Below are 13,909 nucleotides of genomic sequence, written 5' to 3' on the forward strand. Positions count from 1 at the left end.
ATTAAGCAACAACATTAGGCTGCATTTAGGAAGTGCTGGCTTTGTGCGGTGCCGTGTGGGAGATGAATGCTTTGTCAGGTCCTTTCTGCAAGAACCTGGTTGGTCAGCTAAGACGTAGACACATTAAAAGCTAAGTAAAAGCACAACCCCAAGGCAGCACAGGTTTGTTTGCCAAATGATTGGCGCTTCCGCTCTGTAAACGTAGAGGAGGACGAGACATCTGGAGGCTGAAATGGTCTGCGGTATCTTCTTGGAGGAGGCGGGGCTTGGCTAGCCCGGACAGAGCGAGTGAGATTGGGATGGCAGATTATGATTCTGATGCTGGGGATGAGAGGAAAGTGGTTAAGAGTTAGGGCCTGGGGTGGAGGGTGGGGTGAGTAGACGGGCAGGAGCAGAGAGTAGTGGGAAATAAAGCTGAAGGACAGATTGGGAGGAGCCTGTGGGAGGTCTGGAGCACGAGGCGAGGCGGTTTTTAGAGTCATATCCGTTCCAGAGTATGAGTGGACGATTCTGCCCTGAATTGTTGCTTTTCCATTTTCCTACGGCATGTAGCTCTCCAGATGAACTGCTGCTCTTAGCCACAGCTTGAGGGACAGACCTACTATGTGCTTGCTTTGCTTCATGAATCTTTTTAACTTTACCTTTATTTTTCTGAACACATGGGTTTACTACAAGTATTACGATCACAGATTTTTCATGTGTTCCATTAGTCTTTGATACACCATCACTCTGCATGATCCCCAACAAAAATGGGTTGCTTATTAGTACAATGACTTTCTCCAGAACCATGCTTAAAATAACCTTCCCCTATGCTGCACTTGCTCACTGGGTGGCTTCTGATCAGACACCTGTACAGTAGCCACAGCCAGATGACTCCTACCACATCAGACCCACAAGCGGGGAGCGGCTCAAACCAGAGGTAAATTTCTCTTGGTTTCCTTCCTGATAAATTGACACAAGATCAGTCTTTATGACTTAAGTACTGAAGGGAATACCTGCTACTTGGCTTGGTGTTTCGGGAGGGAATCACAGTGGAAAGTGACTCTTGAGAAGTGAGCTGGCATGCCTGTGCTCCTTGGCCTCAGAAAGAAGACTCTAAGGAAAACAGCTATTTTGTCTCTGCAGAGGAGCTAAATTCCTCTTCAGAGCACTTATGTAAGACAATTGAGAGATCGCTGGCCGCCATTTATTCAACTATGCCCCCCTCCAAAACAAAACTTCATGTCACTACTCCTTTGAACTCATTGGGTAGGATATATGACTACCTTATCCATCAGTGACCAGGAAGTAATTTGTCTTCTAAGTGGTGGATATTTTATTTCAACCCCCTGAGGAAGAACTGGTTCTTTAGTGCATCAGTTTCCTGGGGACCCAAATAGAACTCCTGAAATGTCTACTAGGCGCCCTGGGATAACCTCCTTAGCCTCTACGCAAGGATGTATGGTTGACCCTTGAATAACAGTTTTGAACTGCATGAGTCCACTTATATATGGATTTTTTTTCAATAAATAGAGTACCTGTATTTTCATTTTACAGATATTTAAATTAACTTAGTGTGGGAGGAAGTTTGTGTTCAATTAGAGATCACAATATGCAGAATCAAAAGAACTAGGGTTTGAGTCCTGATTCTGCAGAACAGCTTCAGCTTCCTGCCCTTGGGTGAGCCATGTATCAATTCCTTCATTTTTGAGGCAGAGATAGAGTACGTGGATTTTCCACTGCACGGGGTTGGCATCCCTAACCACCGTGTTCTTCAAGGGTCAACTGTATTTGTTATTGAGTGTCATAGTGTAAGAATAATGTACATGTGTACATTCCAGTGAACGTGGACTGTGGCAGTGACCTCCAGAGCTCCCTGCCTGAGTGGAGGCTGTAGAGTGAACTGTTTATATAGGGTGAGGCCCCCATTTATACAATGACAGGCAGCCCCTGGCCGAGGTGCATTAACATTTATGGTTAGGACTTTAGCGCCCTCTGGAAGACACAGCTGAAACCTTGACAGGTGATAACCCAAACCTCCTTTGGAAGCAGGGCAGCCCAGCCACCTCGTCATCCTCAAGTGCTCCCTCCCTCCGCTTCCCTGGTCAGTCACCAGATCCTGCTGTGCCAGTTCTCATTTGTCCCCACTGCCACCATCGTGGTCCTATCCACTCCGTCCTGTTGCACAGATTTCCAAATGGTCTCCCCAGTTCTACCCATACCCCACTCTAATCTCCGCATTGCTGCTGAAAATATCTTTCAAAGAATTCAGATGGGATTTTATCATTCCCTCCCTTCGAATCCTCCAATGATCCACCTTTAAACTGAAACTCAAGATCTTCAATAGGCCCTGCTCTGGGGTGTCCCCTCCCCCATCTTTGAAGCACTTTGCTTTTCTCTTAAGGCTCAAGTTTTATGCTAGCTTTTATTACACACATCAGTCTACTTGCTGAAGCTCTAACCAATGCCTTATGCATAATAGGGACCGAATCAGTGTTTTAGTACAGATGAGGTCTCAAGGATCCCATGTCATACAGCAGAAAATTGTTTTGACACCACACTTATAGTCATTTTTTCCCCCATTTTCTCTACTTCAGGGGTCTGTAACTTGTCTTGCTGTGTTATCTTCTTTTAAGGTTTCATTCTTTCTTTGTTATATAATGTCTTCTCTGTTATTTATCCTAACACGACTCTTTACTAATTTTTTCTTTTTTTCTCTTTATTGAGATATAATTGACATATAACATTGCTAACACTACTTTTTATTCTAGCGTCCACCTGTATACCTGTGTTCCTTCATTTCCGTGACTACTTGTACAGTGTGTTTTTTGATCATTCACCTTCAGATCCAAACATGCATATGAGTCAGTGCAGGCATCTATTTCGTTATGTCTTCTAAAGTGCTTGGGCATTTACATTGAAATAGACATGCTTGAACATCTATTGATGTACACTATCAAGATATTGAAATAAACATTATTATACTTCCCTTTCCTTTTGTTTCTCCTTAACATTTCAGTCAGGGCTTTACATTTGTTTTCTTTTTGAAATTATATATACGGATGGTTAGCGGCCAATATTGATTCAACATGGCACAGGGGACATTGCTAAATACATGTTATGAAAAGTGGGTATTTGTTCTGATTGAGTGAAGAACCACTATTTTAAGCAGTCCTTAAAATCTCCTTTGAAGTTGCCTGCAAGTGGGGTGACTGCTCCCTGGTTTGCCTGGAACAGTCCTGATTTTACTCCTGTTGTCCGGGCAGAATTATTAATTATGCCCCTTTCAGTGTCCAGAGTCTCTGTTTGGATGATAAATTATATCATCGCACCTTTTTAGAAGTATGTCTTCTTCTTACCATCATGATCACATTATTCCCCTTTCAGCAGCATTCTCTGTGTCTACTCAGTCTTTGACAAAGTGTGCTTAGTACCTCCACTATGGAACTTTTCATTCCTAAAACCTGCTAGCATCCTCTTTTACTCATTCTTGAAAAATCTGAGATGACTGTTTAAATACCTTTGGTGCCTTGGCCTTTTTTTCCCTCTCACTAACTCGATCCTGTCTTCACTAATTCTCTTAACCTACTCTTCTATTTTGGGCATTTCTACCTTAATCCCCTTTCCACTGATTTTTCTACATAGCCCTGCTGTTCTGCCAGATTTTCATACATTCACAAAATTAATTTTGCCTTATCTGACAATTTGCAACCTCAAATTTTTGCCTATTAGCTATTTTAGCCCCAATTCTCTGTTTGCTTTGATGTATGTCTCTGGTGTTGACACACATTAAGATGAGCATTCCTCAGGCTTCCCTGGTGGCGCAGTGGTTGAGGGTCCGCCTGCCGATGCAGGGGACACGGGTTCGTGCCCCGGTCTGGGAAGATCCCACATGCCGCGGGGCGGCTGGGCCCGTGATCTATGGCCGCTGAGCCTGCGCGTTGGGAGCCTGTGCTCCACAACAAGAGAGGCCACAGCAGTGAGAGTCCCGTGTACTGCAAAAAAAAAAAAAAAAAAGATGAGCATTCCTCAATTCCATTTTTAGCTGACTGCTTTATATGTTACCTTTGGATTGTACCATAAACTGCTCTTACTCTGATACAGAAGTACCTCCAAACAGCACACTTTTGGTATTCTTTGAGGAAATGCCATATTTTTGCTCTATCTTTTAAGGAGTAGAGGAATTTTAACCTTTGGATTAAGACATTTAGCTCCCAAGAGTTTTAAAGATTCTTAGTATAATTTTTTTATTGTGATAAAATACATATTACATAAAATTTGCCATTTTAACCCTTTTAAAGCGTGCAACTCAATGGCATTAAGTACATTCACAATGGTGTGCAGCCCTCACCACTGTCTAGCCCCAGAACCTTTCATCACCCCAAACAGAAACCCCACACCCATTGAGCAGTCACTCCACTCCCCCCTCCCCCAGCCCCCGGCAACCACTCAATCTGCCTTCTGTCTCTGTGGATTTGCCGCTTCAGAACATTTCATATGAATGGAATCATACATTTTTTGTGTGTCTGGCTTTTTTTCACTTAGCAAAAATTGTCAGAGTTAATCTTTGTTGTAGCATGTATCATTATTTCTCTGCATGGCTGAATAATATTTAATTGTATAGATAGACCTTATATTGTTTATCCATTCATCTGTTGATCAGTCTAATTTTTTAAATTAATTATTTATTTTTATTAGAGTATAGTTGATTTACAGTATCGTGTTGGTTTCAGGTGTACAGCACAGTGATTCAGTTATATGTACACATATTCCTTTTCAGGTTCTTTTCCCTTATAGGTTATTACAGAATACTGAGTGTAGTTCCTTGTGCTATACAGTAGGTCCTTGTTGGTTATCTATTGACCAGTCTAATTTTTATCAGATCTTTACCCCAATGTGAAATGAGTGGTACAGTAGCATGATAAGTGCAGTGAATGGTACCTGGATATTTTAGATGAGAGTCTTAGTGATTGGTGTGTGCCTAATGCTGTGGGATAGAGCATGTATAAGAGGCGATTACGTTTTGATATATTTTCTTCTGGTTGTTTCACTATGTTTGGGTATTTTATCTTATTTTTACCTGATTATGATCACATTGAATAGAAAATTTTGCATGCTGCTCTTTTTTTCATAAAATTCATTCGTTTAACAAATATTTGAATACCTACTATGTGCTGGGCACTGGCCTGGATACTTCTGAGGAATAAAAAGTTCTGGTGGGAGTATGGCTTGGGAGTTATTATGGATATTATTTAAAGCTATGGGACTAAGACCCCCCCGGGGAAGAGTCCATAGCGCTGAGGAGAGGACCCAAGACTCAGCCCTAGGGTGCTCTCAGAGATAAAGTTCCAGAAGAGAAGGAGGTTGAGGAAAGAATAGGCAACCTGGTAAAAGCAGGAGAGTCTGGAGGAGAAAGTGCTTTGGAGAGGAGTGGCCCCTGCTGTCAGGTGCTACTGAGTGAGATTGTCAGAGGATTAACCACTGGGTTTGGCAAGATGGTGGTCGGAATGGAGCTCCGTGGAGTGGAGAGCATCACAGCCCAGCTGGAGTGTGCTGAAGAGCAAATGATATAATATTTTTAACATATTTCTGCATGTTTCATATATTCTTAAACATAATTTGGTGGCAGAATACGATGTCTAATTGTACATTTTACTAAGCCATTTATTGTCTCCCTACTGTGTGACATTTATGTTGTTTCCAATATTTACTACTACAAACAAGACCAAAGTGAGTAGCTTTGTAAACTTTCTTTCCTACTTTTAGCATCGTTTCCTTTAACTGGAGAGACAGAAAGGAAGATGCTGATCTAAGAGCAGAGCATCTTTAAAGCTGATGATTCTCATTTGCTCAAATACCTTCTAAAAGCACTTCCTCCAGCGGTGTCCGAGGGACCCCAGCATCTTGACTGCAGTTGTCAGTTGGGCCTTCCCAGAGCAGGTCTCTCCTTTTATCAGCGTATAAATTCTTTTAACCTTGAACAGAGAATTGAATGACAAGAACTAAACCCACATTATGGGATGAAAACTGTACACGGCTCACTAAATAGTTATGTTAAGCAGAATGCAGGTACAGCAAGTGTCAACCCATGTGGCATCACAGCTTACATGTGAGGCAGGCGTTGTTATTAACCCTTTTCCACTAAGGTCCTGGCATAACCTTCAACCAGATATGGCTGAGGGAGGTACTCAGCCATGACCTTCACCTTCCATTCCGATGTTCCTATGCATTCACATAGATGTGATCAGCGCTGGAATTTAAGGAAGTTTACCCTTTTCCGGGAGACACCCTGCAGATCTCCCATTACAGCTGCCTGCCGATATCAGGGAATGACTTCTACCCTTCCCATGCGTGCCTTGGGTGGAGTTTAATAAACATTCCCGGGCTTCCCTGGTGGCGCAGTGGTTGAGAGTCCGCCTGCCGATGCAGGGGACGCGGGTTCGTGCCCCGGTCCGGGAAGATCCCACATGCCGCGGAGCGGCTGGGCCCGTGAGCCATGGCCGCTGAGCCGGTGCGTCCGGAGCCTGTGCTCCGCAACGGGAGAGGCCACAACAGTGAGAGGCCCGCATACCGCCAAACAAAAACAAAAACAAAAACATTCCCGGTGTGTCTCAGAAAGAGAACAGCTTCCAGGCTGATGGTTATCTCAAAAATGCCCTCCTCTCCCCCTCCCCATTCCTCAAAAACACCCCACTGCTGTATAGTCACCTCCTGGTCACGTTGGGTGAAGCCGCAGTTGGGTGAAGGAGCTGAGCCCAGCCGCCTTGCACAGTCTGCTGTTTAACTGCTTCCCTCCCAGCACAGCAGCCCCTCACCCAGGACTGGCAGTGCCCAGCGTCCCGCTGGTGCAGGTTCTGGGAGGTGCTGGCTGCTCTGGAGCTTGTCTCCTGTGATCTGCTCCATTCCAGCGGGACAGACCCTGCTGTTTGCTGGGCGTTAAGTGGAAGGGTGGCATGGTGATTGGGTCAAAAAGGAGTAGATGTAGTAAGAGAGATGCATGTGCATCTCCCCTGTCCGTTCAACTGGCTCCTTTTCTGGAGAGGTCCTGATCGCCACAGATCATCCCCGAGTGGAAGGTCCAGGGGCATATAACCACTCAGCAGAATGGTGGAGTGTTCTAGAATAGGTAAACCGGGATGCTTTCCTGTACCATTACTGGCTCTGTGACTCAACTGGGCGACTTTATGTCTCCGAATCTCATTTTTTCTCACCCGTTTAAAAAAATAGAAGGATGTTGTAATACCAGCCTCCTTAAAGTATTGCAGGAAATCCGTGCGACGACGCATGTAAAGCGCCCACCATAGAGCCTGACCCAGTATGGGCTCGGTCAGGGTGAACTGTTCCGTCATTATCCGCGCCCCACCCCCGCTGACTCTTTCTGGCTTTTGTTGCTCCCAGTGTGTGGCTCAGACCGGACTTTTCAAGCCTCTTTCTCTTTGTTTCCTACTTGCAGGGGGCTTTGTGAAGAAGCACGGTCAGCCTCTTGTTTCCAAAGCCTTGGGGTAAGTTCCAGGATGTCCAACCCAGCGTAAGGTCACTGGCGTTTCCTGAGGCCTTGGCAGAACAGCCTGGGGAGCAAGTCTTCTCAAACATCTTGGGTTGTGATAACTAAAGCAGGAGCCTATTGTGGTGTGATGTGTCAGTCACACGCATCTCCTGACCTGGAGGCCTCTATGGATACCCCTTTGACGAGTCCAGTTGCTAAATGCAAGTGGGCTATGTGGCCAGAGTCTGCAGGAGTCCCTAACAACCAAGGCAAATAGTCAGAAGACTTAAACAAGCAGACTTACAAGGGGCAGTCAGTATGTGAATTTCGTATGGCAAGTAAGCCTCAATTGGTGAGGGTAAGGAACAGTGGCTGCTGTAACAGACAAGCCCCCAGATTGCAATGGCTCGACACGGGGAAAGGTGATTTCTTACTCAAGCAAAGTCAGTGCACATATTCTTGCACAGGTGGAAAACCTTCCTATGATCTTTCAGGGACCCAGGCTCCTTCTGTTCTGTGGCTCCATCGTCTCCTAGGCCTCGGAGCCTCAGCAGGACTCTGCATCCAGCCAGAAGAGTGGGCAAGAGAGGCTGTGGAGAATAGCACAGGAGGTTTTGATGGGGCCAGCCTAGAAACGGCACATGGTGTTTCTGCTTTCTGATCACAGTCTGTGGGCCAAAGCTGGGCTTTGGCCAGACCTCGGTAGAATTCAAGCATACCTAACGTCACGGGAGGCTAGTGACTGAAGGCTGGCTGCACGCTCAGGAGGTGGAGGCAATCGGTTTCGGTGCCACAGATCTTTTCAGACATGTGTTTGAGGCACAGAATTGGGAAGGTTGCCCTTTGCTGATTTCTGAGCCCAACTTAAGTAACTTGGGTGGGGACAGAGAGAAAAGCATCTGCATTGCTGTAGATTCTCTGCTGATTTCTTTACAGGGACAGATTTGCAGCCCCTGCGGTGGAGACCCGTCCCAGCATCTGGGGAGAATGCCCACCAAAGTTTGCTACTAAGCTGGGCCGAGCGGTGGTCAAAGAAGGACAGATGGGGCGATTCTCCTGCAAGATCACTGGCCGGCCCCAGCCACAGGTCTCCTGGCTCAAGGTGAGGTTTTGTCTGCCCTGACTCTGGGTTAGATCCCTGGACTGCGGGGAGTCGGTCTTCCCAATCAGTCCCTTCCACTTCAACTGTAGAGCGTCCTTGAGGTTCTCATGTGTTTGGTAGCCGTGCCCGTTCTTGCCCCTGTTTGCACACTCTCCCTGTGTTACTCAGCCCACGATGTCCTGTAATCCACACGCTCACAAAACAGTATAAAACTTCCGAGTCAAAACAGACCTGACCATGTCAAGAGAGTGGAGTCTGAAGTCTGGGGCTGATTTCAAGGCACAGCTCCCTGATTGACAAAGCATGAGATGCTGGGCAAAGCATTTGATCTCTTAGAACCCCAGTTTCCTTATCTATGAGGCAGAGATGATCCCACCTACCTCCAAATACTGTTGGGAGGCTCCACGTGGGAGTGCTTTATAAATCATTCAGGGCTGAACAATGTGAAGACAGAGGTGGGGGGGTGGGGGAGGGGGAAGAGGAGGCAGCAGTGGCCGGGGGCAGCCCATGTTAACAGGGCAATGAGGAGCTCTGGGGGTCAAGGCCAAGGAGAGGAGCTTTTTCACAGACGGAACTCCTGTATAAAAATGAGTGACAGGATGCCTTTTCCCTGATTCCTGATTCTCCTGTACTGACCCTGGAACATCAGTAAAAGGAAGAGGAAGACAGAGGAGAACTAAAGTGAGGAATATAGGATTTCCCGCCTCACACTAGGGCTCCTTCGAAACAGGTTCCATACACCTGCCCTCAGCTGGACCGAACACCACAGCGCATCCATGCTCCTCGAGTCAGGACCCTTGGGTTGCCCTCAGGCTGCTCGCCAAGCATGTTGACAGAGCCCAGAGCAGAGGGCCCTGCTGTGCATGCCTGGTGTCTGTCCCACCTGGATTGACAGCAGGTAGGACAGAGTCAAAAGGTGAGCAGTTTCTCTGACCAAGCTGCCTATGCCATCCCCAGGGAGATGTTCCCCTGCAGCCCAGTTCCCGTGTGTCTATGTCTGAGAAGAATGGGATGCAAGTCCTGGAAATCCACGAGGTCAACCAAGATGACGTGGGAGTGTACACGTGCCTGGTGGTGAACGGGTCAGGGAAGGCCTCCATGTCTGCTGAGCTCTCCATCCAAGGTATCAGGCGGTGGGAGGGCTAGTGCCGGACTGTCCCTTCCTGGAGTCCCTACCCTCCTAGAAGGAGCTGCTTGCTCATTACGTGTCTGTGTGTGACACGTGTCGCACTTACCTATTCATGTGTCCCTCCCCATGGGCAGGGTCTTGAATCAGAAGAAAGGGTAGCACAGACACGGCCATGGAGGAAGATGCTTCACGTGTGTCTGCATACCTGTGTTCAGTTTTTCCTTCTTGCTCAGACTCCTTTTTTTTTTTTTTTTTTTTTTTTGCGGTACGCGGGCCTCTCACTGCTGTGGCCTCTCCCATTGCAGAGCACAGGCTCCGGACGCGCAGGTTCAGCGGCCATGGCTCACGGGCCCAGCCGCTCCACGGCATGTGGGATCCTCCCGGACCGGGGCACGAACCCGCGTCCCCTGCATCGGCAGGCGGACTCTCAACCGCTGCGCCACCAGAGAAGCCCCAGACTCCTTTTTTATTTACATCTCTAATTGCCTTTTGGAAGAGTGGGCGTTGCTAATGTCTTGCCATCACCTCAGATTTAACCTGCCTGAAATTGATCTTGTCATCCATCCTGTCGTTCAGATCAGGTGCTCCCTCAATGTAACTCTTTGCTTCCCACCAGACTGGGCATTTCAGCATCGCCTATGACTCCTGTCTCTTCTTGCTGTAGTCATCAGCCCCAGTAAACTCTTCTCTTGAAATCTCTTTGAATACGCCTCTCCCTTACATTCCCCTTGGTTCTGCCAAGTCCAGCCTGGGGAAGCCAGAGTGTGTGGAGGGGGAAGGGGATTGACGTCACTTCATTCTAGCGGGAACCTTGAGCGGGGTGGGATTTGGGGATCTGGGAGGGAAGCGACCTTACTCTCTCCTCCTTTCTTACCCTCATTTCTTTGATCTTCCTCTTCCCCGTCTCTTTCCTTTCTCAGAAAATACCCCTTCTTGCTTTCTGTACATTTTTGGCCCAAGTGTGTTCGCTACCCACAGAAACAAATTTATTCTACATTGCAACCCAGGAGATAGATAGATAGATAAATAGATAGATAGATGGGGAAAGAGAGAGAGAGAGATTTAACTAAAACAAGTTTTATGAAACAATCCTGAGTATGTACAGTACATGCTGGCATTTTCTCTTCCATTCTACACCATTAAAAGGAAAAACCCTGGGGACTTTCCTGGTGGTCCAGTGGGTAAGACTCCATGCTCCCAATGCAGGGGACCCGGGTTCGATCCCTGGTTGGGGAACTAGATCCCACATGCTGAAACTAAAAAAAAAAAAAGATCCCGCGTGCCGCAGCTAAGACCCAGTGCAGCCTAAATAAATAAATAAATAAATGAATATTTAAAAATAAATAAAGTGTAGGACTACCACATAAGAAAATGTTGGCAATTTTAAAAAAAGAAAAAGAAAAAACCCTGGTCCTGGCCATAGCATTTGGCTTCACAACTCACTACAGGCTCAGGACCTGCTGTTAGTCATCTGGAGAAGTGTTTTAGTCCCTCTCCCTTTACTTGCCCTGGCACTGAATTAAAGAACTGTCTCCTTCTGAAGCACTTAATGACATTTTGTTTGAAAATATTCCCAGAAAAAGCCCCTCAAATAACCAAAACAAAAAGGGATAGATAAGATTGGCAAAAGGTTGATATTTCCCTAATCTGGGTGTAGGCTTTCAGTGTTTGTTATATCCTTCTCTGTACTATTGTATGTTTTGTAATTTTCCGTGATAAAAATGTTTTAAAATCGTGTGGCAAGAAAAACATATCTAGTAATTGTATGTTTTTTCTTTGAAGAACTGAATAAAATTACACTTTCTCTGTATACTTTAAAATGAAGCAGGTATTTGTCAAAAATGATCACTGGGGGTTTCTTTTTGAGGGCCACATGCAAGTTAAACTTTCTGGGTTTGAAGTTGTCAGTAGAGTGGTGTTTGTTTCCTTCTGTGGGCTAGAGAACAGGAAGCTCCAGTGCCCAGGGCGGGGCAGCAGAGCCTGCCATAAAGGTCCCAGGGCAGTGCTGGAAGCTTAACAGTGTCTCCAGGGCTCAGAGGAGTTTATCAGATTAACCCAAGAAGTTCAGGACCAGGGAAGCTGAAAGGAGAGAGGGAGGGAGGACCATAGGTGATGGGGAAAGTGAGAGTTTGGGAAGCCAAACTCTGTCATAAACAAGAGATGGTTGTCGTGTCACTTGCTGTTCTTGGTGTATAAAACATTCCACTAACGGTCCTTCTACCTTCTCCCTTTTTCCAGGCTTGGACGTTGCCAATAGGTATGTGAAGGCTTTGTGATCATCATGTTTCCATCTTGAAACGCCCTGAGAGAAAAGAGGGCTCGTCATCAAGAAACGCCCTGAATTTCTGAGTCACCATGTAGGGGGGAGAACTGACTGTTTAGGAGGCACTGTTTTATTTGGGGTGTTTAGTTTTATTCTATTGAAATTTGCTGTCCAGATCCTGTGTCAGGCTTGCCATCAGCATCGAGACTCTTGAAGACCCTGCTCAGTGTCTTTCCTAGTTAGCTGTCATTAGGAAGGGCACTGCTCTGCAAGGATGCCCTCCACGTTCAAGGCCAGAATCTACTTGCTCACCCAGCACGTCTTCACCGGGAGAGCTTCCTTTCCTGAGCGTGAGGCTCTGTGCTAGATGCTGGGTAGGCATGGCGAGCTGTCTGGTGTAGAGAAGGGCCTTAAGCAGAGCCACACAAAACATGAGCGCTAAGCATAAGTGCGAGAAGCGCTCGTTTGGAGTAGAGTGTCAGAGGACCCCTCTTCGAAAGCTTGATGTTGGAGCCCAGGCCTGTGAGGAGTAGTATGAGCTAGGAGAAGAAAAGCCCAGGGAGAAAGTGTTCCAAACAGAGGTGTTGCAGGTGTGAAAGTGGTGAGTTGAGAGGGAGCCTGGGGGCCAGAGAACCCTGAGGGGCTGCAGCCTGGTAGGCACTGGAGACAGTGTCTTGGGCGGGGGGGGGCGTCCACGCAGAGCCACCTCCCACATGGCATCCCTGCAGGCCGTCTTGAACAGCTCAGTTTTACTCTTAATCGAGTGGAAAAGCTGTTGGAAATTCTTAAGCTTAAAATGTCATTCAATTTATGTTTTTAAAAGATGGACGGTGCGTGCTACGTGGAACTTGGGTTAGGGCCAGCGTGGACAGGGGACATCGCGTGTTCGAACCAGGTCGGGGCTCGTGGAGAAGAGAAAAAGGGCAGATGTAATAAGTGTGGATAGAACACTGGGCTAGGGATGGGTTTGAAGAATGGCTGCTTGTTTTCTGCCTGGAAACTGAGCAAACTGCATAGAAAGACATCGGCTCTTACTCTGTCTTGATCTGTGGGCTTTTGTAATCCCTGGAGTCTGGGCTTGTAATGCATAACCAGATGATTGTTCTATTTCTTCTTCTGCCCCACTGTCCCCCGCCACGCAACCCACCAAACAGGTCGCTTGTGAGAGGAACAAAGGTGGCCAGTTCAGACATCAGGAAGGAAGTGACCAATGGAGTCGCTCAGGGTCTGAAACTGGATGGCTTGGAGGCTGCAGCTGAGAGTAAGAACTGCTCCAGCATCCAGAGAGGTGGCTCCCCTGCCTGGGCCACGGGGAGCCAGCCTCAGACCCTGAGGGAATCTGAGCCGGAGCCAGTGGGGGACTCGCCCGGAAAGGCCCTGAGGACCCCCGTCCTGCAGAAGACTTCCAGCACCATCACCCTGCAGGCCACGAAAGTGCAGCTGGCACCGAGAGTGCCAGTCTCGGGTGCCCCGTCTCCTTCCAGAGAAGAGAGGGAGAAGCCAGCTGCTCGCCCTCCAGCCGCCCTCCACGCCAGGCAGTGTGGCCTGGGAAGCCAAGACACCGTGGGCCAGGTTGCTACCAGGAAGGTCCCCACGGAGGGCCAGGGGGACACAACATTCCCCAAATTTGAGACCAAGCCCCAAAGCCAGGAAGTCAGTGAGGACCAGCCGGTCAAGTTCAGATGCGAGGGTGAGTAGAGGTGCCTGAGGCCGCTGGTGCCCACACTTAGCCCCCGGGGGGCCACTCCCGTCCTTCCGCTCAGTGGTCAGAGTCTCCTGTATCCCCCGACCCCAGGAAGTACCTTACAGGGGTCTCCCCTCCGGAAGGACTCAATCTCGTCATGTCTCTTGTTCTGGAGAAACTCCTAGCAGTGACCCATTGTTCATGGTTAGAGACAGCACTGACCCTGAGCCCTAATTCTCACCACCCTCCGCGGGAAACCCATCACC

At 47.6% G+C, this 13,909-nt stretch overlaps 1 protein-coding gene across 10 annotated transcripts in view; it reads left to right on the forward strand.

Annotated features, from left to right (window-relative positions):
• MYLK (myosin light chain kinase) overlaps positions 1 to 13,909 on the forward strand; it is a 268,735-nt gene that overhangs the window by 141,761 nt on the left and 113,065 nt on the right. For all 10 annotated transcript variants that reach the window (XM_073804157.1, XM_073804152.1, XM_073804155.1 and 7 more), the window contains 5 exons: positions 7,433 to 7,481; positions 8,402 to 8,567; positions 9,525 to 9,690; positions 11,935 to 11,953; positions 13,114 to 13,649. In XM_073804157.1, the coding sequence (XP_073660258.1) occupies positions 7,433 to 7,481; positions 8,402 to 8,567; positions 9,525 to 9,690; positions 11,935 to 11,953; positions 13,114 to 13,649 (936 nt within the window). The remainder of the gene's footprint in view (positions 1 to 7,432; positions 7,482 to 8,401; positions 8,568 to 9,524; positions 9,691 to 11,934; positions 11,954 to 13,113; positions 13,650 to 13,909) is intronic.

This window comes from Tursiops truncatus, chromosome 4 (assembly GCF_011762595.2).
Source record: "Tursiops truncatus isolate mTurTru1 chromosome 4, mTurTru1.mat.Y, whole genome shotgun sequence".
Classification (NCBI taxonomy): Eukaryota; Metazoa; Chordata; class Mammalia; order Artiodactyla; family Delphinidae; genus Tursiops; species Tursiops truncatus.